This window comes from Haplochromis burtoni, unplaced genomic scaffold (genome assembly GCF_018398535.1).
Source record: "Haplochromis burtoni strain Fernald_Lab_line unplaced genomic scaffold, NCSU_Asbu1 Contig_121, whole genome shotgun sequence".
In the NCBI taxonomy this organism is placed as follows: domain Eukaryota; kingdom Metazoa; phylum Chordata; class Actinopteri; order Cichliformes; family Cichlidae; genus Haplochromis; species Haplochromis burtoni.
In genome coordinates this window covers 790435-813840 of record NW_024582482.1, presented here as the reverse complement: position 1 = coordinate 813840, position 23406 = coordinate 790435, and the positions used below count along the sequence as shown (strand labels likewise).

General features: G+C 41.4%; 2 protein-coding genes across 2 annotated transcripts in view; one reads left to right on the top strand and one right to left on the bottom strand.

Annotated features, from left to right (window-relative positions):
• Positions 1–3298: 3298 nt before the first annotated feature.
• Positions 3299–17755, top strand: galr1b (galanin receptor 1b). The gene is made up of 4 exons (XM_005929205.3): positions 3299–3457; positions 3559–4363; positions 5783–5848; positions 15997–17755. Exons 2-4 carry the CDS (start codon positions 3674–3676, stop codon positions 16312–16314), a joined length of 1074 nt encoding a protein of 357 aa, XP_005929267.1. The 5' UTR covers positions 3299–3457; positions 3559–3673; the 3' UTR covers positions 16315–17755.
• Positions 17756–17970: 215 nt separating this feature from the next.
• Positions 17971–23406, bottom strand: part of LOC102289911 (transient receptor potential cation channel subfamily M member 1) — a 25583-nt gene continuing 20147 nt past the window's right edge. Inside the window, exons 24-28 of the mRNA XM_042223848.1 lie at positions 23214–23358; positions 21770–21975; positions 21380–21512; positions 20788–21164; positions 17971–20699 (exon numbers count right to left, since the gene is read on the bottom strand). Coding sequence (XP_042079782.1) covers positions 20107–20699; positions 20788–21164; positions 21380–21512; positions 21770–21975; positions 23214–23358 — 1454 coding nt within the window. The 3' untranslated portion in view covers positions 17971–20106. The remainder of the gene's footprint in view (positions 20700–20787; positions 21165–21379; positions 21513–21769; positions 21976–23213; positions 23359–23406) is intronic.

Genomic DNA, 23406 nt, shown 5'->3' with positions numbered 1-23406 from the left:
GTTATTAAAGTTATTCCATTTCCTACAAATGTTTCCTATAATTGTATGTATCTCTGACAGATGAATACAATTCTGTTTCCAGCAGCAGGATGGAGTGCATGGCCCTGACTCTGAATGAGCTGCACTGATGATGTGATGTTTAACAGGTTCTGCCTGAAGGTTGCAGGTTTGTTGGAAATACAAAAAAAAGAAGTGTGTGTGTGTGTGTGTGTGTGTGTGTGTGTGTGTGTGTGTGTGTGTGTGTGTGTGTGTGTGTGTGTGTGTGTGTACACACTGGTCCTTTTTGATTACATGAACAATAATAATATTAATCATGGTGGCGCTTTCAGGCTCAGCTGGGTGAACTGCTGCTTAAATTAATCTGTTATGCTAGCGCTGCCTCTCCCCGGTCTGTCACCTGTGACATGCGTCAACTTTATCAGGAAAGCATTACAGCTCTGCAGCAACTTCTCAAAGCTTCCACATTTTCAGTTTTAATTAGTGGAACAGTGACTCCAGGAAGTGAGATTTGCTGAATTTTAAAGCCCAGTTCATAAGTGATAGGCTCATTTAAATAAAACCAATTTTCCACTGCACACAAATGACACGTGATTTTTGATTTCATGTTACAGATTCAAGTTTATTTAGCAGTTGCTGCAAAGTCACAACAAACAGGAGAAACATTTTCACCACACATTAGAACAGTTGATTATGACTGCAGAATATTTGTATTAGCAATTTATAGTAACATTATTCTTTAAAACTAGCTGAACAAATTATGAATGAGCTCTTTTTAGTGTCAAAGAAACATGAGGGGTACTTCCCAAAGTGGGACCTGCACAGGTCCACCCGTTCAATGTCCTCCTGAGTCATGCTGCTCACTGCGATAGCCAAAGATATGCTAAACTACTCTGAACCGAATAATTAATCTAAGCTTGCACTGCAAGAACTAATCTGGGGTATGTGTGTCGAAGGTTTTCATTATGAAATTGTATGAATTAATGTAAGTTATAGTTGAAGCACAGAATTCAGCTGAAGCTCACAGTGACTTTACTGGGCGGGCCTATCCTTAACCATAATTCGTAACCTATGAAAACACTTAGTTATATTTAGAATGCACACTTTTAATTAAAGGTCCTGGTCTGTTAACCTACTTTCTTATTTTGTCTTAACTTCTTTCTCTTCTTTTCTTTGCACTGGGGGGTACAGCTGCTGAGGGAGTGAAAGGAGCAGATCGGTACTGGCTATTAAATGCATGAAGTTATGAATGGATTGTACCAATTTTTGCGATATCATGGGTGGAAGAGATGATGAAACTAGTTACTTTAAATATGTTGTTCATATCATTTGACTTAGTTATTTAGATATTTTGGGTTTGATAACCATTAAGTGAAAGTAATAATTGAAAAGTAAGTTATTTTATTTCGTTTTTTGTAATCAGGTCATGTATTAGTGCGTGTCACCAATACGTGCTCAAGTTTATCTGATCAACACGTGTTCAAGCTCCCATTCTTCTCTTGGATGTTAGGTGAGTTTATCTGAGCAGTTAGTTTATTACTCAGTTATATGTTAGCACTACAACGTAAGTTTTGTTTTGTTTATCTCCTTTAAAAGCTCCACCAAAACCAAAATTCTGACTTTTTTTGTTTAATTATTTTACATTTTCTGTAAAAAAATTTTTTTTAAACTACATGACTTTCCTCATGCTTGACCAGCTCAGTCCCAAGTAACAGTTACTGACTGATGTTGCACAACATTAAATTAAGTAAAGTTTTGTCCAAATATAATCTTATAAGCTGTATAAAAGTATAAGTATGAAAGCATAAAAAAAAAACTTAATTACACAACAATATCTGTGTTCATTTAACATAAACAGCACTAGCGAGGCTGGTAAATATAAAATGGTAACTGACCCATTCAGAGCACCAGGTAGCAGAAACCAAACAGGTCCAAAAGTAATGAGGCAATGCGAGAGGAAGTGATATGTTGATTCATCAACAGGTTTTAACCTGGGTTACACGTTTATTATACTAGGAAAAAAATATTAGGAACACTTTTCAATATCACGATATGCAGTGAACCACCTCCTACTGCAACTTTAATGAGCATAAAAGAACAAAACTGGAATCTGTGCTGTTGTTTTGGGTTTCATTAGACTGCGTATGTGTTCTTAATAAAGTGGTTGGTTTAAAATATGTATTATTAACAGGCCACGGCTCCTACTTAGTTCTCCACAGCATCCTGAGCACAGGTGTGTTGCTCTGAAGCAGAACAGTACTTTTTCTCAGGCTTCTTGGTTCAGTAAAGACTGCAGGTTGAGAAGCACTCGTAGAAAATGTGTGATGTAATGTGTGATAATGTTATCTCACCAGATAAAACATAATCTGTGCGTGCAATGATCCACAGTTAGACTTATCAGCACGAGAGGATTTTAGTGTAACCGAGTTTAAAAGTTTAAAAGCAAAGTGATCAGATATACTCCGATTTTAGACTCACAGAAACTTTATCTTCGTTTTTTAAACTAAATATTGACGTGAATGAAACGCTGTGGTGACTCGTAGCAGACAGTAAAAGCTCAGCGTGTACGAAGTGCCATCGAAATAAATCGAACTTGAGACACGCCTCGAAACTTCTGAACGGGAAATGGCAAACAAATTGCTCAACAAAATAAAAGCCTCGTTGGTCAAGAGCTGGGAGCGACACAGAAAGTTTTGAGGAGGAGAAACATCACGAAACCCAGGTCACTGATATTCTGTTAGTTATTGGGAGAGAAAAACAGATACGAATAAATAAAAAAGCACTTTAAACCTATCAAAGAACATAAACAGAATCTATATTGTATAAACATGAGTAGATACAAAAATGGACAAAAAATAATGAGGAAAAAGCACAAAATATCAAACCAACTCTTAGTAGTTCAGCTTCATTCCTGTTCATTTTTGCAAAAGGTCGAACTCTTACACTCCACACTGATAGCGTTTAACTATATAAAGTGACCAGAAACCTATAATACAAGAATATACAGTGACAACAACAAATGCCATGCTCTTTAGTCTCTATATCACAAGATGTTAAAAAGTGACATTATCTCTGGGACACAAATCTTTAAAAATATGCATCTGATGTAAATAATAACAGGTCCATAGTTTTTGTTTTAAACAGTGTTGTTTGAGTTTTATAAAATGTTTGCACGCACATTGCATCGGAGCTTTTTTTATTTTTTTATTTGCATTACTCCCTAAAAAGTGAACTTTTTGTTTTATAAATAATTTCAATTAACTAAATATCTCCTGAGCTTTTAAATGAATCTGTTGACATCTTTAAGATGTAAAATTTCACCTGCTTTTTGTGCCTTCACTCTAATACTGTTTTATGTGCTCTGGTTCTCAGTGACGTTTTGTTTTGTTCTTTCTCAAGATGAAATGAAGATGCTTTGTTCACTGCTGAACATCTAGGTTCTTTATTAGCACGAATAAAAGTAAGAAATAGAGGACTATCTTTTGAATAACCTGGCTTTACTTTGAAGTCCCCGGACAGGAAACAGCCTTCAACGTTTCACTAAACTTGCAGTGTTTCCAGGAGTCCTCAGACTCTCCGCTGACTCCGCTGCTGGAGGTGTTTGATCGGGATCATGGAGCTGGTCTTTCTGTCAGCCTGTCCCTCTCTGCACCTCTAACCCTCCAGCTGCCCCACTATGGCGCTCCCGGTAAACGACTCCTGCTCTGTGCCTGACCTCCCCGAGTTCAATCGGTCAGTGGACGACGGACACACACCGGAGTCGGTGATTGTGCCGGTGGTGTTCGGGATCATTTTCGTGTTGGGGGTGGTGGGGAACATTTTAGTGCTAGTAGTGATAGGGAAGGTGGGGTACAGCGCAGGTGGGGGAGGCGGCGGTGGAAGTGGAGGAGGAGTTGGGAGGCGCTCGCTTAGCCCGACCAACATCTTCATCCTGAACCTGAGCGTGGCGGACCTCGGCTTCCTGCTCTTCTGCGTGCCCTTCCAAGCCACCATTTACACTCTGCCGGAGTGGGTGTTCGGGGCCTTCCTCTGTACGTTTGTACACTACATCTTCACCGTCAACATGCTTGTGAGCATCTTCACGCTCGTGGCCATGTCCGTGGACCGCTACATTGCCGTGGTGCGCTCCAACAAATCTCTGAGCGTCCGGAGCCCAAGGAACGCACTGGCAGGGCTGTGCGTCATCTGGACGATGTCTCTGGTGTGCTCGGTGCCGGTGGCCAAGCACCAGGGCCTCATTAGCTACCACAACGGAACTTTCTGCTGGGAGGACTGGGCCGGCGCCTCCAAAAACGCCTACAAAGTGACCCTCCTGGTGTTGGGGTACCTGCTACCGCTGCTCCTCATCAGCTGCTGTTACACTAAGGTCAGTTCAAAATAGGAGGCATTTAACGGGGTAATGTTTGACTCCCAGCTGCAGTAAAACAGGCATTAAGAATAGAGCAGAAGGTCCAAAGGCCGTGCACAAAGTCCTGCAGATCATAAAAGCTGTGCGTAAAAACGCGCGTGAGGCGCGCACTCACCAGCACCGGTGTGGCGCTTCAGAATAAAACCAATTCAATAGGTCAGCTTAATGTGGGTCACATGTGATAAACCGATATGACCAAACTATGATAACATCATGCAAAATACCCAGCTGAAGTTTCAGAATAAACGCATCAGACGCAGGTAAGAAGCTTTTGCTTCATCGTAATGATTATCGAGACATTTCCCAGAGGTTAAATATTCGTTTCCCCAACTGTTTTATTTAAATAAAACTTAACATCAAATATGGTTCATTTTCTTTAAACCAGGCAGTAAAAACATCAGCATCCTAGACCCCTGATAACCGGTTTAATATCCATCCTCTGCATTTAAATTTATGATCAGACTGTCAGAGATCTGTGAGCGTCAAAGCTGATCTGTTATAAGTCAGTCATAAATAACCGTTCAGCGATACCTGTAGCAGTTATTATCAGTTTATGTGTAAAATGTTTTCTGATTCATTCATTAATTGCTTTAAAACGCAATTAATCACATTTTCTGCTAATAAAAGTCTGGAATCCAGCCAAAGAAAAATCTCTGAACACGTTTGAACTGTTTAATAAACAAATAATACAAAAATATTAATTTTACATATAAATTCAGTTTTGATGGGTTAACCATTTGCTCTCACTTATTTAATAAACAAACAAAACTTATAAAATAATAAGTATTAAATGAGTATAAGTCCGTCCTTCCATCAGCTTATCCTCTTCAGGTTCACAGGGGGGCTAGAACCAATCCCAGCTTGCCACTGGAATGTGAAAAATGTATTTATTTTATTGGCGAAGTGCTTTTAATACCTACAGATTGTTGACTTGAACCACACATTGATTAGATTAAACAGATTTAAAATGAGCATTTCTGTTGCTTCCTGAAAGATGCCAGTGTGCATTAATACGAGCTGTGATTCGGTTACCTGGGAACTAATTAATAAATAAATTCACAATAAATTCCAGGTTCATTTATTTGGATTTTTTTCAGGTTAAAGTCACTTATCAGATAAAAGTGTCAAGCTGAAGTAGCACAGAGTCAGTTTGTGTTTATGTAACAGCCGACTGTCACAATAAAAGTCCTCTGGTGTGGCCTGTGACTTCCTCCAGCTGGCATCTAACTGTGTAACTTTAACCTTCAGCTGCTGATATGAGTACAAGTTGACCATGTTGATGCATTTGCTGTTTACAGACCAGTTGATCCGTTTTTGATAAATCATTAAGAAGTATTTCCTTCAAAATTTCCTGTCTGCTCTACTTTTTCTCTCCAGATTTTATTTCATCTCCATAAAAAAATGAAGAACATGTCCAAGAAGTCTGAGCGCTCCAAAAAAAAAGTAAGGGTCTCCTCTTCCTTCTGTGCTGCGCTGCATGCAGGGAGACCAAGCATACGATTACCTTCTGTGGAAGAATCACTCAGTTGTAAATGCATTACACATGGCTCGTGAATTAAAAAGGCTGCAGGTGTTCCAGCTTTTATTTTTAATGAGTTGTTGGAAAGACAGCTTGCTGTTTCCTGTAAGTAAACTTTCATCCAAACTGGTGGGGACTATGGGTCTGGTACTGGTACAGCAGCAAGCCAGTGCACAGTATTATCAAACCATACAGGAAAAAGAGAGAGTCAAAACTGAAAACGAGCACCAGCGGGCTGTTTGAACACTGTTACTGTTACGATGAAGAGATGCTGAGGAGGATTCCCTGTAACAGGATGATTGGCAGCTGTATTAACTGTAAGAAATGAGTTATTTTATATGAAACTTTTGGCTGCCAGGCTATGTTTTTTTTTTCCTCCCAGAATTTAATTTAAAAAAAAAAAAAGGAAACAGGTTCATTATGAAGAACTGGCTCATCTTAAAAGGTTTTGCCTGAAAAAGAAACTTATGAGCTCCTCTAAAACAATAGCAGCTGGCACTGAAGGTGGTCTTTTTTTCTTGGCACTGTCCTCTCTGTCTTCTTTCTCTGTGAGCCACATGGAGAGAACAGTTACGTTTAAAGGAGAGATAAGAAAAGGAGCGTTAGCAGAGCTTGAACGTTGATCTGTTTTTCTTACAGGAAACACAGCTCAGTTCGGGAGATAAAGAAGCTGTAACAGGGATGACGTGGAGAGGGTAGTTTTAAAAAACAAAAAAGAAAAAAGTGGTGCCTACCTGAATGCACATGCAGCCATCTTGTTTTATCAGCAAATATTTTTTTGTTTTTGCATATATTTTGTTTTTTAGAAATGCATACGCTTATAACTCTGGTGCTTAGCACATAGAAGTTCTTCACAAACTAGAATGTTTAGTGGTAAAAAGGAACCGCATTCATTTGAAATGTGGGGAAATGTTGCCCATCTCGAGCATCTCTTCTGGAGCATGTTGCCGCCGTGTTTGCATGGGTTCTCTAGCTATTTATCTTCTCTACAATAAGTTGTAATCCTTAATTGAAACAGCATCTGAGTTGTTAGAGCAAAGAGTCTGGTGTAAGACAGCACCTGTTTCTTTTAGGTCTGGTGGACCTCCCCCATGGCATTTCATACTACGGCAAAATAAATAAGTAATAGATAAACAATAAAATATCAGATAATTTGTGTTTTTTCACTATGTACCATAAAAACGGATAATTTTCACGGTAACAAAAAGCAAAACAAAATACAGATTCTGCCAGTTAAAAAATGTCTGATTTTGGATTACGGGACGGTCTGCGCAATGTGCTAATAGAACTGTTTCTGTAATTTTACACATTTATTTCTTAGAATTTAAGCCCAAATCAAATCAGCATTTCTTTATAGAAAAAAAGAGATGTATTTTTGAAATTGGACTTCTTTCCCTTGTATTAGAATATCAAACTGATTACATCTGTAGTTGAACATCAGTTTTCTGTCACGCTGAGGAACTCTGAATGTCTTTTCTCTTTGCTGGGGGCGGGCCAGTTTGCGTCTTTACCAGGCATGGCTCTATGAGGGGGCTATGTCTCCTTTTTCAGATTGCCGACACTTTGCTTTCAGAGACCCTGCCAGGGGCATTTGTCACCAGCAATACTGATCTTGGGATTACTTGAGCAAGGACACCCCCATCACACCATGATAAGGGTGGAGAGGTATTTGAAACTAATGAAGTTGATTTTTGTTATTCTATTTAAAATGTATGCTTTGGTCTGCATAATATGGAACCTCAGGTTTAAAGCCACTGAGGGAACAAGAAAAAATCAATATAATATGATTAAACATCACCATCACAGTCAAACCTGTTCAGCCAGCAGCTCAGTTGTGTTAGCTCACCTGCCCCATCATGTAGGTCATAGTTTGCCCAGAGTGTGACAGCTGTGGAGCAGTAGAAGTTTAACATGACAGGTGTGGGCGACAAGCCTCAAAGATTGAGTTACTTGGTCCTAGCTGGCAGGCGACAGTGTGCAGATCTCCCGTACCAACAGATCAGAGAGACATTAGCTACAGGCAATTTACAACAAAGTATCTGCTGCTTCTCGGGTCAGTGGAGCAGGAATAAACGCTACTGGGTAAATATTTAGACAACAGGACTAAGAATAGAGGAGATTCCCACAAAGTCTGAAGAGGAGAGAAATGTTGGGCCTTCATTCACACCAGTTCCATCCTCTGTGGAAACAAGAGACACCATAACACTGATAACAATTATGTAAGCGCTCACGTCAGATTGATGTTTCAGTGTCACGGAAACACCAGCCAGCTGAGTTCTTTGTGAGGACATACTGCTGTATATATAAATATATCCCAGCTCGCCCTGTGGACGGTCTTCATCCTTCAAGCTCGGATCCACCAGACCCAAGTCAACCAGAGGACTCGGGCCTTGAGGGTCCTGCGCTGTATCGTTCCCAGGACTGCGCTCTTCTGGACAGATTCCTTGGATGACGTTTCTGGGATCTGCTGGAGTCAATAGCCTAGTTTGAGGGTCACTGCCCCGAGTGCTCAGATCAGACCATTTTTTGCCATCACCCTCCACATCTCTCAAGCTCTTTTCTCAGTCCTTGGTACTTCTTGAACTTTTCATGTTCCTTCTTCCTGATGTTGTTATCCTGTCTTCCTCTGCTTGTCCACCACTATGTCCAACTGGTTAGCCCTCACCAGTTTGTCCCTCTGTATCTGGAAGTCCCACAGGATCTTGCCTTGGTCATTCTCAACAACCCAAGGGGTAGAACTAATTTAAACTTCGGGACTTCCAGGCCATATTTGACACAGATGTTTCTGCATACTATACCAGCCACTTGGTTTTGGTGTTCCCTGTATGCCCTGCCTGTTAGCATCTTAGACCTTATAGTTCTGTGTGGATGAATTGTCTCTAGGGTATCTTTGCACAGCCTGCTCCTGGGGTCCTGCCTGCTGTTTAACACCCCAGCCTCTATGGATCTTTTTCCTGTGCTGTCATAGTTAGTGCCTCTGTGTTGTCTTTCACTCCAGCTTTATCCAGCCATTGGTAGGATTTCTCGATATTAGCCACTTCTTCTCTCTGCTGGGGTACATGCCGTGCAGGGGCCTGTCCTTCCATGATGGTTCGTCTTCTTGCTCCTCTTTTTTCTTGGGTTTCTCCTGCCTGAGATATTCACCAAGCATACTATCAATTGTGGCCATCTTTCTGTTGTACTTATGGATTTTTGTTGTTTCATCCTGCATAGTGGTTTTGACACTCACTAGTCTTTGGCCATCTTTTTTACCATACAGTCTCAGGGGACTTTTGATGAAACCCTCCATGTATGGGGAAAATCTTTTTTGCCTTGATGTCAGTGGCTGGCCAGCTTGGATAGCTGACTATCCCAGCAGGGTACCTGATCACCTGCAGGGCGTAGGTCAGGGGTGGGCAATTCCAGGCCTCGAGGGCCGGTGTCCTGCAGGTTTTAGATCTCACCTTGGGTCAGCACACCTGAATCACATGATTAGTTCGTTACCAGGCCTCTGGAGAACTTCAGGACATGTTGAGGAGCTAATTTAGCCATTTAAATCAGCTGTGTTGGTTCAAGGACACATATAAAACCTGCAGGGACACCGGCCCTCGAGGCCTGGAGTTGCCCACCCCTGGCGTAGGTGTTGATTGCCTGGGTCGTGTTCTTCCCCTACGGCTCACTCCTCAGAAGTTGCATTATTCTCTGCAGGATTTTGGTGGGTGCGACTTTCCTTGTGGCCTCTTCATGGTCTTCATTTTCCTATTCCCAGGCACTTGCAGCTGCCGTCGATGTCTGTAGTGTAAATTTCTGGTAGTGCAATCCCCTTAGTTCTGGCTACCTTCCTTCTCTCTGTTACCATCTGACTACACATCTGTAGTCCGAATGACATTCTGATGTGGTTACTGTACCTCCTTGTGGTGTGTACCAGTGAATTGGTTTCTCGTTCATGTTGGGTTGCGTCCTCATCCCAGATGCTCTTACAGTATTGCTCTGTCTCCAGCCGTAGTGGGGCTGTTCTCATACTGTTCCCCTACCTTGGATGGTTCAGTGGAGAACATCTGGTTTATTGTCTCTATGGTATACCAGAGGGATAGAAGCTTCTAAGGCCTCAGATATAGATAGCTTTCAGTACTACTTTTTAGGCACCCCTTAGAGAGGGGGTGCACAGTTGCCCCATCCATCCTCTCCAATGCCTGGGTCTGGCTCTTGGCTGGGTACTGAAGTTTGTCAATCTCTGCTCTCTGCATCTTTATGCATCGCCATGATCTCCGCAAGCATCTGGCCCAGCAGCTGGACCGGCTGTGCGGGCTGCGGGTCTGCCCGTGCACTGTTGGCTCTGGGTCCATTGTGTAACTGACACCACCAACCCATTAAAAAAACCTGCACCCAACTGCATTTAAACACCAAAATTGGAGAAGGCATAGAGAGGGCTTAAGCTAACATATTAAACCGGAGATGGCCGCCGTGTATTCAATTTTTTCAACAAAGTAACTGTATTCTGATTACCACCTTTTTAAATGGTAAGTGTAACAGAATACAGTTACTCATATTTTGTATTTTAAATACGTAACGCCGGTACATGTATTCCGTTACTCCCTAACACTGCACACATATGATGTAAACACACACACACACACACACACACACACACACACACACACACACACACACACACACACACACACACACATATATACAGTATATATATACAATATGTGGTCAGAAATATGCAAAACACCCAAAATAGGCATAAATAAATCAAGAAATGTTTCATCAGTTCTTTCCTGTTACAATATTTGTGCAAGGTTTTATGCTGGTGTGACATGGTTAGATAACACACTTGATTAAAGTGTGAGAGCAGAAACATCATATGAATTCACACAAACAAGAAAGACAATAAAACCGAGTAATAAAATATAACAACGCATCGTATGACTAAACAACACCTGTGAATTTATTATGTTTGAAATTAAATAAGGGGCTGGAAACTTGGCACCTTTCAGTGCTTTCCATCCGGACTACATTAGTTTGTTTGAATTTACAAATATTTGCATCAACTTATGAAATAAGAGGACCTGTGGAACAGAATCCATCCGTCCATCCTCTTCCGCTTGTCTGATTCAGGGTTGCGGGGGCGCTGGAGCCTATCCCAGCTGTCTTCGGGTACACGCTGGACAGGTCACCAGTCTGTCGCAGACGGACAGCCATTTGCATTCACATTCACACCTATGGGCAATTTAGATGTGAACCCCACTAACTGCATTTCTTTGGACTGTGGGAGGAAGCCAGAGTATCAGAGAGACCTCCCGCAAACACGGGGAAAACATGCAACCTCCACACAGAAAGATCCTGACCTGATGGTGAACTCAGGGCCTTCTTGCTGTGAGGCAAGCATGCTGCAGTGGTTAGCACACCAAACAACCTTTTCAAAATATTTCTTGGAAAAGTCCTCAACTCCATATTAAGCAATCAGCTGAGATTTTCCATCTGGGCACTGTTTAGTGCAGTTTTGTCTGTCAGTGGCATTAGTGAGTCTGTTGCTCTCAACTTGCCAGGGTTACTGTTATAAAGAAAAATACATTAGTCCAACAGCTCTTTAAAATAGAATCCAGTGTGTCCATATTCAGACGCTGAGCATGCAGTGGACATGTGGCTCTGTACAACCTTTTAGAAAGGTCGTGGAATCTTTAATGCAGCTGAAAACAGAGAGATTGTTTCCATATAAACAGTATAATGTTTCAGCAGATGTTCGGGTTGAGTGCTGAGTCTCATCTCTTCACGTAAGACTGCAATAAAATTTTACGACGCAGATTTAGCTGCAAAAAACAATGATTTCAACACAAGAGTTCAAAAAACAAGAAGACCCGGCATGATTACTTTGGAACTGAGATCATCTCGGAGGACATGCTTTTTTCCATTACCAGCCTCGCTGTCAGACACGCAGTCAGCTGTTATCTTCAGTCTCATACAATGAAACGCAGACGTCTCGGTCGCTGGTCAGTTTCATCTGCCCACAGTCCTGAGGATGAATAGTTTTATTGATCTTTGTGCAGTAAAGAGAGAAAAAACTAAATCGAATCAGTGTTCGCTGTGTGAACTTTTAAATCAACAACAGATCCCCACAGTACACCTTCATCAGCTGTCTCCTACTTCTTGTAAGGGTCTTGCAGCCTCTATGGAGTTACTCTGTCTCCATGTCTTCAAGAGATTTTCAGGTTTAGCGCTGGCTTTGATTCAGTGATATTCAAATCAGGACTCTGCTTGGTTTGTTGGGCTCAGATGCCTCCTGATGGTGATGGAGGAGAAGTTAAATATACGAGTGAATACATCTTGTAATGCTCAAATATAAAATTAGTTGATGTTTGAAGATGTTTGAAACCCAGGATTCAGCCGAGCACCGTCCTTCACCTGAGAGAAATTTTATTTTTGTGAGACTCAGTTGTGGAAAATGTAAAAGTGAGCGTAGCTGGATTGCTTTCAGCGCTCAGAGTCTGTTTGTACGTCTGAAGTGGACAGACTGTCATCTATCACCTGTCGGCCGCTCTGTTTGGATATATTATAAAGCCCTGCTTATTTTATTATTGTCCATCAGCTAACACACTCACCTGCTTTTGCATCAGACTAGTCTTAAACCCACAAAAGTCGCAAAGGCTCCACAGTTTTAGTCTTGGCTACATCAGCTTTGCTTGATTTACAGTTCAAAGTAATCCTTGAATGTTACACTGGGCCTCAATTCAGGCTTTCAGGTCATCTTCTGTCTGAAAAAAGATGCTTTAGCTCCCTTTAACTGGTGCTTCTTTCAAACAAAAAAAAAGGAACAGCTGTGTGCCTGAGATGATCATATTAGAGATATCCGCCCTCATTGACAGCAGGTGGGAGTGGAAACAAAGCAGTCTGAAGCCTGAGCTTCTGGCTCTCAGGGAGTACTTTGGCCATGTTTGTTATGATCATCTTCAAATGTAATAGTATATATACAGTATGACAGACGTTAAAAACAAGCATAACAAATATTTTTGGGTCTCTCAGACAGAGGTTACAACGTGAGAATATTTTAGGACACGTGGGAGTTTTTCTGGAGAGAAGATGACACTTTAGCGAATGTTTGTTTTTTTGCAACTTGAAATTTGCAACATTTTCTGAAAGTGTAGCCATGTAAACATTAGTGGTGTGCTTTAGTTTGGAGGATGAATGAAGTGCTGTCTGTAACAGGATTAGACTTTGTGAGAGCAAACAAGAACAAAACAACCCTTTTATGGAAAAGAGCATGGAAACTGTGAACAGTCAGGACACTTGTAGAAATCAAGTGAAGTGAACATTTTCATGAGAGCATAATGAAAGAATCTTTGCAGACGGGATACTAAGTGAGTGTGAAGACATTTTAAAAAAATCAGACATAACTGGGACAAAGCAGTGAGGACTTTTGGGAGAGCGAAAGCTTAATAAATGAGAGCTGAGAAGCTTTTGTTGCCGAGTTGAAGTGTGAAATGGCAGCTGCCTGTGTGGGAGAAGAAGCTTTTTAATTAGATTAAATATTGACATGAACTGAGTATGGATAAATGTGCGGTTCCAGGGTTGTGGGCGGAAATGTGATGTGCTGACTTTGGAGATGAGTCACGGTAAAAATATGACAACAAAAAAATTGGTTTGAAGCTGTTAAGACAAACACTGAACTCTTATATATTTCAGGATGAAGTGTCTGGGGATGGGTTATTACTTTCTCTGTTATTACTTTCATTTTTTTAAAGTCAGTTCTTCATTGCCAAAGATTTACAAGAAATGCAGATATTCTTTGAGAACAGCTTGTTAAAGCTCCATCTATAATCAGGCCTATGTTCAGTTTCTGCTGTGAAGTATTTCAGCAGTAAAACAGCGACACTCTGTTAAGTGGTGTGTTTACCGAGTGCAGGTGAAGTGGAGCAGGATCGGTGTCTGCATTATCGGCCGAGTCTTTGAAGTCCAGACCTGCCTTCTGACAGTTAATAATTAATAGTTATCATCTCCTTGCCTCAAGTTTGGAGATTTTTATTTAAAAAAAACAAAGAAACAAACTTTTGTTTAGGATTTTTTGGTCGCTAGAAGATGCATTTACTGTCCAGTGATTGCCAAGACTTGCGATAGCTTACGGTTTTGTAATGTGGACCTTACACAGTTAATTCACACTTAACCCTGTGACCCTTGGAAACATCACGCGGTTTGAATCTTGCTTCTCAAAAAAGGACAAACTCTGATCTCCATTAGTTTCCAAGTGACTACAGTAACAAGAGATAACATAAAACATGAAAGGTAAAATAAATAGCCATTACCATCTTACGGGTAAAGTACAGATTAAGAAATAGTTCATGAAACAATATTTAGGTCTTTGGTATGTTTCAAAAAGATATTTTAAATAAACTATCACAGCTGAGGAAACTCAAAGTCCCAAAACAGACTGGGATGATAAGAGAAGGGCTGACGATGAGTTAGCGGTCTAAAAAAGTACCGAAAAAACTCTAGGCAGATAACTGTGACAAACACACAAAAACAGTCTGACAAAGAGTGATCGTGGGCCACTGGAATATAAGCTGGGGAGCCTGCAGGATGAGTGGTGACAGGTGAGTTTGAGTGTAATGCGCTCATGATGATGCAGAGGGATATTTGATCTATCTTGGGTTACTTTTTCGCTGGTTATGGTCATATGGAGCCTAAATTTCAGTTTTATATTGTAACATAGAGATCCTACGATAATACAGAGAAACCGCCAACAATCAGACAAGTTCTTGGTGACAGTTGGAAGGAAAAACTCCTGTATGTATTATTGTAGGGTCTACCTTACAATATTAAGCGCCTTGAGGCGACTGTTGTTGTGATTTGGTGCTGTGTAAATAAAATTGAACTGAATTGAATTTTAACAGGAAAAAGGCTCAGGGAGGTGCAGTTGGAGTGGTTATTGTTTGCTTTGCAATAATTGCACCAAAAATAAGATTTCTGAGAACTGAAAAGAATAAACTAAGAGAGAAAAGCTCTGCATTAAAATAAAGACAAAAATATCATTCACAGATATAATGGTAACATACTGTAGTTAATGAGCATTTAAAAGGGGACCAATTATTCTAATTTCTAGCACATTCATTCATTTATTCATGGACTCTGATAGATTTGATTTGGTATTTTATTCTGCAATTATGCTGCCCTGCTCTTGCAGTTTATCATTCACTTTAAGTCAAAATTCCTCTGATTGGCTGCACCTCACAAAGGGTTTTGAACCACAGGTGAGTCAGCCTGCCGTGGTCACAGTCAGAGGCATGTGCCCGAGATGGCATTTTAGCAATATTCTCCCTCTAGCACATCATGCAGATCCAATAGAAGAAAAACCTGTCTGAAAGTGAGTGTGCAGAGCAGTCTGAAGCCTGAGCTGGAAGTGGCGGGTTGACGATGGCTGACTCCTCCAGTCCTCAAGTTGAAGCATCAATGGGAAAAATGCCAAACTCCAAATTACCGCTGATGGATCCATTGGAGTGTGTGATAACAAGAAAGTGCTGTCTGAATATTTGTGTAAATGGGTGAAGTGGCTTGTTATTGGCTCAGAGTAGAACAATGCTATATAAGTCCATTTACCTCCTGGCTCATGGAGATTAGTTGTACATATTTTGGCCTCATCATTCAAATATTTTTCCATGTTTAATATGAACATCCGCCACTGAAAAAGTATATACAGAAAATAAGGAAAGAATAACAGGATTACTTTGAGTGGTGGCGGTGGTGGACTTTAGAGAATAATACTGAGGAATATTAATGGAGATTTGAGGAATCTTTGAGGAGTGTTTGGTCAATATTTGTCGGGCATATTTCTAAGTGTTTGGAAACTGAATTCACATTGTTTATGGAGTTTTGGTTTAGTATGTGTGGGGAGCTCGGAGAGTATTTGTAAAGTGATTAGGGAGTGTTTGTGGACTATGTGGAGTGTTGGAGAAGTCACTGGCTGAGTGATGTGATGGTGGAGCACTGGTGAAGTATTTAGACGTTTAGGAGATTACTGCTGGAGTATACAGGGGCGTGCTGATATACTGTACGACTACATCCTGTAGATTCACACATATGTTATCTCTCCCTGCAGACGGCTCAGACGGTCCTCCTGGTCGTCACTGTCTTCACTATCTGCTGGATGCCCCACCACATCATCGTCATGTGGGCGGAGTTCGGCACTTTCCCCCTGACCCAGGCGACCTATGTCTTCCGCCTCGTGTCCCACTGCCTGTCCTATGGAAACTCCTGTGTTAACCCCATCCTGTACGCCTTCCTGTCTGAGAACTTCCGCAAAGCTTGTCGCAAGGTCTTTACCTGCTACTTCCTGTACCCGCCGCCGCCCACAGAAAACGTGGTTCGTTTTCGCATGGAAAACTTCTCCACCACACACTCCACCACCAACATATGAAGGGCCAAGATAAATGACGCTCAGGGTGCTTATCTAGCAGTAAATGAGGGAAAGCTTTGTCTGAGTGGATCTGCTGCAGGCAGGTCACATGAAAATAAGACGGCACGTGATTGGAGGATTTATTCACAAGAAAACAAGAGACTCATCAGAAACTTGCAGAGCCTGCTGGACTGCTTTAAGTTTTGTGCAAAGATATGTCAGATATTGTTTTTAAGCTTTAAACTTAATATTAAAAAAACATTTTGTGATGTGTTGGTTTTTTTATCGAAAATTTTGAAACTTTCATACTTTTATGGTTTTTTTTGTTGTTGCTTTTTTTTAAATAAGAAGAATTTTTTCAGACCATTAACGCAACCTGAAATCTTTCAGTTTGAAAATGTAAACTGTCATCATATCATACGGTATACAAATGAAATATACATAAACGTTTACATTTTTCATATTTTCATTCATTTTGTTTGGACTGACCGAGAGTCTAAAAGAAAGACATGCGAGTTTAAAGTAACCAGATCAGTTAAAAAATGTAATTATATTTAAAATATAATAAATAATTCTGCAATTTGTTTTTACAAAAATTAATTAATTACTTAAAAAAAACCTTTAAATCTGTATTTCAGTTTTAATGGTGTAAAATTATTTATCTATTTATAATAATTGTGCTGGTTCAGATTATAATTTCAGTTTTTTATAATTCAGTGTTTTTTATTCATTGGCAACCTTTTCGAACCTTTGAAAACATGAAATCTGAATATTTATCCCGATTCAAATGACATTTATAACATCTGGAGTTTGTTTGTGTCTCACGTTATGAAATTAGGTCTGATTCTTTAAAAATGTATTAATAATTAATGAAGCTCGTTCAGCTTTGGTCCACAGTCAAACTTTGTGTTTCCTTTCTTTTAGGGGACAGAGAACAGAAATGACCATTTGGATGTGATGAATGTGTGTGCATGAAAGACAATAACACATGTTTATGGACAATTACTCCACATTAGCAACGTACTACCAATGATTTGACTTAACTAGGCAGTGAGCAAGGTCTGTATTTGATGATCTGTGTAATATTTATAGTGTGTGTAATCACAGGTGTTTGACCACAGTTTCTTTGTGTGTAAATAAAGTATGAACTGACTTCAACAAGCGTTGGACTCTCATGTCTATGTGAAGGGCATTGTCCGACATTTAGTGCCAGTATATGTGCAGAGCGAAGAAGAAAAGAAGAAACATATTAATGGCATCAAATGAAAACCCGGCAAATAAAAGTGAATAAAACGACCATCTTTATTAAAACGTAAAAGCATAACAAAGGGAAGCAATTGTAATATTCTGTACTCGTACTGTTTGGTTAAACATGGTGATGTCAAGTATATCGTTGTATTCTATTATACTATACTGTGTATACTATACAACAGCGGTCCCCAACCCCCGGGCCTCGGACCGGTACCGGTCCGTGAGTCGTTTGGTACCGGGCCGCGAGAGTTGAGGCTCAGGTGTGAAATGTATAGTTTTCAGGGTTTTATCGGTTTTCAGCGTTATTTTGTTAGCGTTTTTATCGTTAACTCGGTTTTCCTGCGTCTTTTCACGTGTGTTATGAATAAATCTTCTTTTTTTTGGTACCGGTACTGGTTTTATTTTGTTGTATTTATCCGCGACACCTTAACACCGGTGCGTGAAAATATTGTCGGCATAAACCGGTCGGTGGCGCAAAAAAGGTTGGAGACCGCTGCATTAGACTACACGTATGACCAAACATAACGACATATTCATATAGTGCTTTATTCAATATGCTTTCTATACCTGCCAGCCAATGTGGAATCACCAGTTAACCTAATATAAAGCATTTCTGTAAGTTCAGTAAGGACGATCTGTAATCAATCATCTGACTACTTTCCTGGGTGTTAGTTCTGTTCTTTACATCACTACCTCTTTCTCACGCTGTCAGCCTCAGCACCGTCATCATTAATCTAGTCAAATCATCGTCTTCTTGCCCACCTTCTTTGAGCCACTCTGCCTCCAATTCACGTAGTTTAAATCTGTGCTCTCCATCTGCAGGGGAGGGGTGGAGATGTGCGTTTAGGGTGTGGTGTCAGGTGAGGCTTGCTCACAAACCTGACCCCAATCATCTGATCATGTCTCCCCACTTGAGTATGTCGCTAGGAACTGAAGAGAGACACCGGCGCGTGGTGTGAAGCTGAAGGAGGGCAGCTTGAAAACTCCTGCAGAAAGCGATCGAAATTTAAAAACAAACACCGAGTGTGTAACGCTGTGTGAATACGTCCTTTATTATCACATTCTCCTTTTTACACTCGTGGAACCCACCCTCCTTCCCATCTCCACCAGACAGTCGCCTCAATCAGTCAGACCTCAGTCCTCATCTTCACCTCCGTCAGCATCCAGACTCCAGGGGCTCATGTCCTAAATCCTATCACTGCTGCGATTCCTTCATGCCATGATGGGTCATAGGAGTCAAATCACCAGATACATTAATTTCTCCTTCTCAATAAATCAAATTCTTACAAGTGATCTCGCCTTATTGAAATGCATATATGTATAATATGCTGGAGGAAATCCGTGCAGGCACAGAGATCTGATGTTCAAACCAGAACTCTTCTTCCTGTAAGGTGACAGGGCTAACCACTGCACCACTGTGCCACCCACAGGACATAATGCATATGTCACGTGGGTGACAACAGGAAGAAAAAAGTTAAGAATGTTCAGCATTTGTAAGGGTGATAAAATTGCCATATAAAGCTGTTCATTCCACTCTCTCAGCAGTGCCTGTGGTGACCATGAAACATGAAGCAGTCTCCAGTCCAGAGCCGTACTGGGATAGAAGAAATGCTTTGACACAAAGTTCAAACTAAAGCATTTTCTTAAATTGTTCATTACTCAGTGAGAGGTGGTCAGGGATTAAATTAAACAATGTTACAAAACAGGTAAGATTCTTATGATAATGAAGGCAAACGATAAACAGTGAAAATTTCAAGTCTACAGCAAGATTTTATGTTAATTAATCTTATTATTCTAGACAGTTTTATATTTATTTTACTGCAGATTTAATGAAGCACTTTAGTGCATAGCAAGAAAGAACACACGTGGCTTCTGTATGAAACAAAAACTCAGTCAGGTTTTGTTGTGTTTTGGCTTCAGTCCTGCGAAAGTAGAAGATTTCGCTGTGCTGCTGAGTTTAAAGACAAATATGTTTTTAATGCAGACACAAAGGAAAGCACATGATCGTCTCATCATTGAGCTTCTCACTGAGGTAAGACTGTAATGTGTTTCCCTTAAAGTATGAGTTGCCTTTGTGATATATGTTGTTGTGAATAAAACTGAATTCATTTCAAGGAAATTGTTGTAGTTTATAAAATATGATCAATACAGGAGTAAAAAAAGTAGTATTATTCAGGAAATGTTCATTGGCTAACGACATGTCAGTCACAAGCCCGTAGCCAATGAGCATGCGATCTCTTCAGTTTTCCTTTCTTGTGCTGCTGTCTGTCAAGATCGTGACAGAGAAAACGATCAGTTAGTTAAGGATACTATGTTTGTTGTAACTGGTTACATTTACTTTTTCTTCTGGAATTTAACAAACAAAATGCAGGAGCTTTGTGTTGGGCAGGAGGGGGGGGCTGCAGCTTCAGGTTTAGCAGTTATTTCAGAGTTATTATTGATTCAGGAATACTGAAGCATCATGCTTGCTTTATTCATCTCCCGGGAGTTCAGAGCAGGGTTCAGTCCTTCAGGGTAAACAGTCGTCTGAAGAGTTCTTGGACCTGGTCCTTCCCCGTGTCCTCATGGCCCCCCACTGAACGCTGAAACCAGATCTTTGACGCTGCTGGCTGTACGTGGTGTTTCCTCGTCCTCCTTCTTCTTCTTCCTCATCTTTCTTGGGTTGGCATTGAGACTCTTGGAGCGCAGCGTTGGATACATCTGGTCCTCCCCTACCAGCAGCTCCTCCTCCTCCTCTGCATTATTATTCTGACCCTCCTGTTCATGGCTTTGCAGCTTGGTCTCATCTAGTTCCTCTTTGGATTCTTTGCTGGTCAACTCAGTGGCCCAATTCTGGTCCTGCTGGCCGGGGCTATAGATGATGTTGCTGACATACTTCTTGTTGGAGGATGGAGAGCTGCTGAGGGTTGGAGAGGATAAATACTGTGTGACCTTTGTCCTCTCCAGAGGGAAGGACACAGCCGCCTCCAGTCGGCCCTTCTCTATGGGTTTATCTTTGTTAGTGTTAGCCGAGTCACGTTGAGGTGAAATGGAGCAGATCTTGGGGGATTTGATGTCTGGGTCACAGGGAGAGATCAGGATGTCCACGTTTGAAAGAGACTGAGTGTCCTTAAGTCCTTGTACCTCCAGAGCTGAGCAGAACTCTTTCAATTCACCTAAAAAGAGAAGTTCAAACAGAGGATAACTGTTTACCTTCATTCTTCTGATATAATGCGTCCAATAAAGACTCATCTCCTGTCCTACCTGTTTTGGTTCTTCCCTCGCTGTTCCCACCTTGCCTCTCTGGACTCTGTTGGACCCTCTTGTCGTTTCCCTCCATGTCTCCGAAAACCGACGTCCTGTCGTCGTGCTCCAGCTGGTATCTGTACAGACTGTACCCATCAGCGCTGTTGATGCTGCCTTGGCGCAGCAGAGTGCCCGGCTCACACACGGACGATCCTCTGGAGTGCGTGCGGACGAGCTCAGCTCGGTCGACGCCCGCCAGCTTCTCCAGAGCGTTCATCATTCGGTTAGAGAACTCCTCCAGCTGAGCCAGGCGGAGGTCGACCGTCTGCAGGGATGCCTTCATCGAGTGTTCCCTTTCATTTACCTCCTCCAGACGCATGAACATGTTCTCCACCCTGAACACACGACATGAGTACTCAGGGCTGTGATGGTAACAAGTTGTAAGTTATGCTGTCTCACTTGAGTTTCAGTTGCCGGGTAAATCATTACATTTTTGTTTGTTTTTTTCACATTTAACAGCATTTTAAGTTTTATTCAGTTCTTAACGTATGTATTTTTGATTCTGGCAGTTTTGGTCCTCCACAGATTGCACGCTGAGATGAACACGAACCTTTCAGACGTGACTCTTATTCGCTCGTTGTTAGACGACTGCTTCTCATCGTCCTTCTCTCTGAAGTATTCCTCCACACACTGTTCCTCAAACTCATGCAGACTCTTCAGCTCATCTGCATTCAGCACCAGCTCTGAGGGAACACAGCATTTTAAACTCGGCACACAAACACACGTGACTGCAATGTGTGCCTCAGACTGGTAGAGGTGGTTCTGATAGCTCGAGAAATACCAGGATTATGCTGTATTCATACTGAGCCTTTAACCTACTTTAGCTTCTGTTAGTGATGTGCTTAAACATATTACATTTTTAGATATCAGATACTGAAAAAAACTGAACAGGATCCAGAGTTTAAGTTCAGGTTCTGATTATGGCGGTTTTCTGTCTTACGCAGTCGTCTTTCGCGGTCGTCGTACTCTCCACCCTCTGCTCTCCGTCTGCAGTGGCAGCACAGCCTCTTCAGTACAATGTAGATGTGGGGGAAGACGATTAGCGGCGGGGGCAAGATGGGGCGGTCATGGAAGGTCATGATCAGCTGATATCGCTGGAACTTCCACACCTGGTTAGAGATGGACTTCACCTCAAAAAAGGTGTTGCTGTGGAGCAAGTGGAGAAAATCTCTTGATTATCACTTTATCATTATATAATCAGGTTTTCAAAGTTCAAGGTGAAGTTATCAACTGGAACCGTGAGCTAACTAGAAAATGGTTTCTAGGTATTTTTCCTTCCCACCAGTTAATAGATTATGGTGACATCTACACAGGAAGTGACATTCCCAGCCCGGGCTATTGTTTTCAGTGCATCTCTACTGTACCTCTGTAGAGCAATTGAGGGGACACACTGCAGATCTAAGTAGTTTGTCCTCAGATGTTTCCTTGGATAGAAAATTTTCCAACAAAATGATTTCCTCTCTAGGTCTTGATATAGACACAGTGTAGCACCAATAACATCAACTCATGTTCCTGCTGCCAGATGGATACTTTGTTTCTATTGATCACACAGCCCTTTGTATCAGAGCAGAGAAGCTAAAACTTTGAAAGAGCTGAGGTCAAAGTTCATTTAAAAGCTTTGTTAAATTGGAAGTGTGCAAAAGTCTGCTTGGGTCTGAGTGATGAAAAATTTGTCATCAATGGGGTGAACATGAGGCTTCTTTTGGATGTCAGCATGCTCTACAGTCTGTCGCGACACTAATGTTACAGAGTTTGAACTATAAGGGCACAAACAGTGTGTTCATCCTCCAGCTCCGAGCAAATAAGTGAGTATAAGGCCGGGATTATACATGCTTGTGGACATGAACAGCTGTGTACTTGGGCAGTCACCACTTGATAATGAACCTCACGTCACATACTAAGTATGTACGTACGGCAAAGTAAACACTGCCATAATCAGCAGCCTAATGGTTTTTAGGACACATACGGATCATTCTCAGTATTTTGTCCACATATTTTTCTGTTTCCCCCATTTCCCCTTTTTCGACACTGAAACTAAACTCAACTCTTCTTCACTGCATTTAACTTGAAAAATATGACAAGTGTTTTTAAAGTGGGTTTTGTCTGAGTCAGTGTCTGCAACCCCTAATTTCCTTGTCTGCAGTGCAAGTGTCAAAGCTTAATTGACAGTTGTCTACACCTTACAAGGTGTGGATAAAGGCATGCCTGAGGCTGGCTTTGGGGGATGCCAGTTTTTGTCTTTGTGCTCTCTGGGCTGTCATGTGTAGCTCGGGTTACTAACGGATTTAAAATTAAATGTTGTTTCCTCTTTATGTTGTGACTTTTAAGCCACGACGGAACATATGTTACAGCTCGTGTCTGCAATGACTGCTCGGTGTACTGACTTGAAGACGGCAATGAGCAGGTTGACCAGAAGGATGTTGGCTACCAGCAGGTAACAAGCCATGATGGCGGGCGTGAGCCAGGCTCCAGGGATGCAGGGAGGAAGCTTCTTCCCATCTTCATCATATAGGTTTTCTCCACAAGGAGCTGAAACCCAAATACACACACACACACACACACACACACACACACACA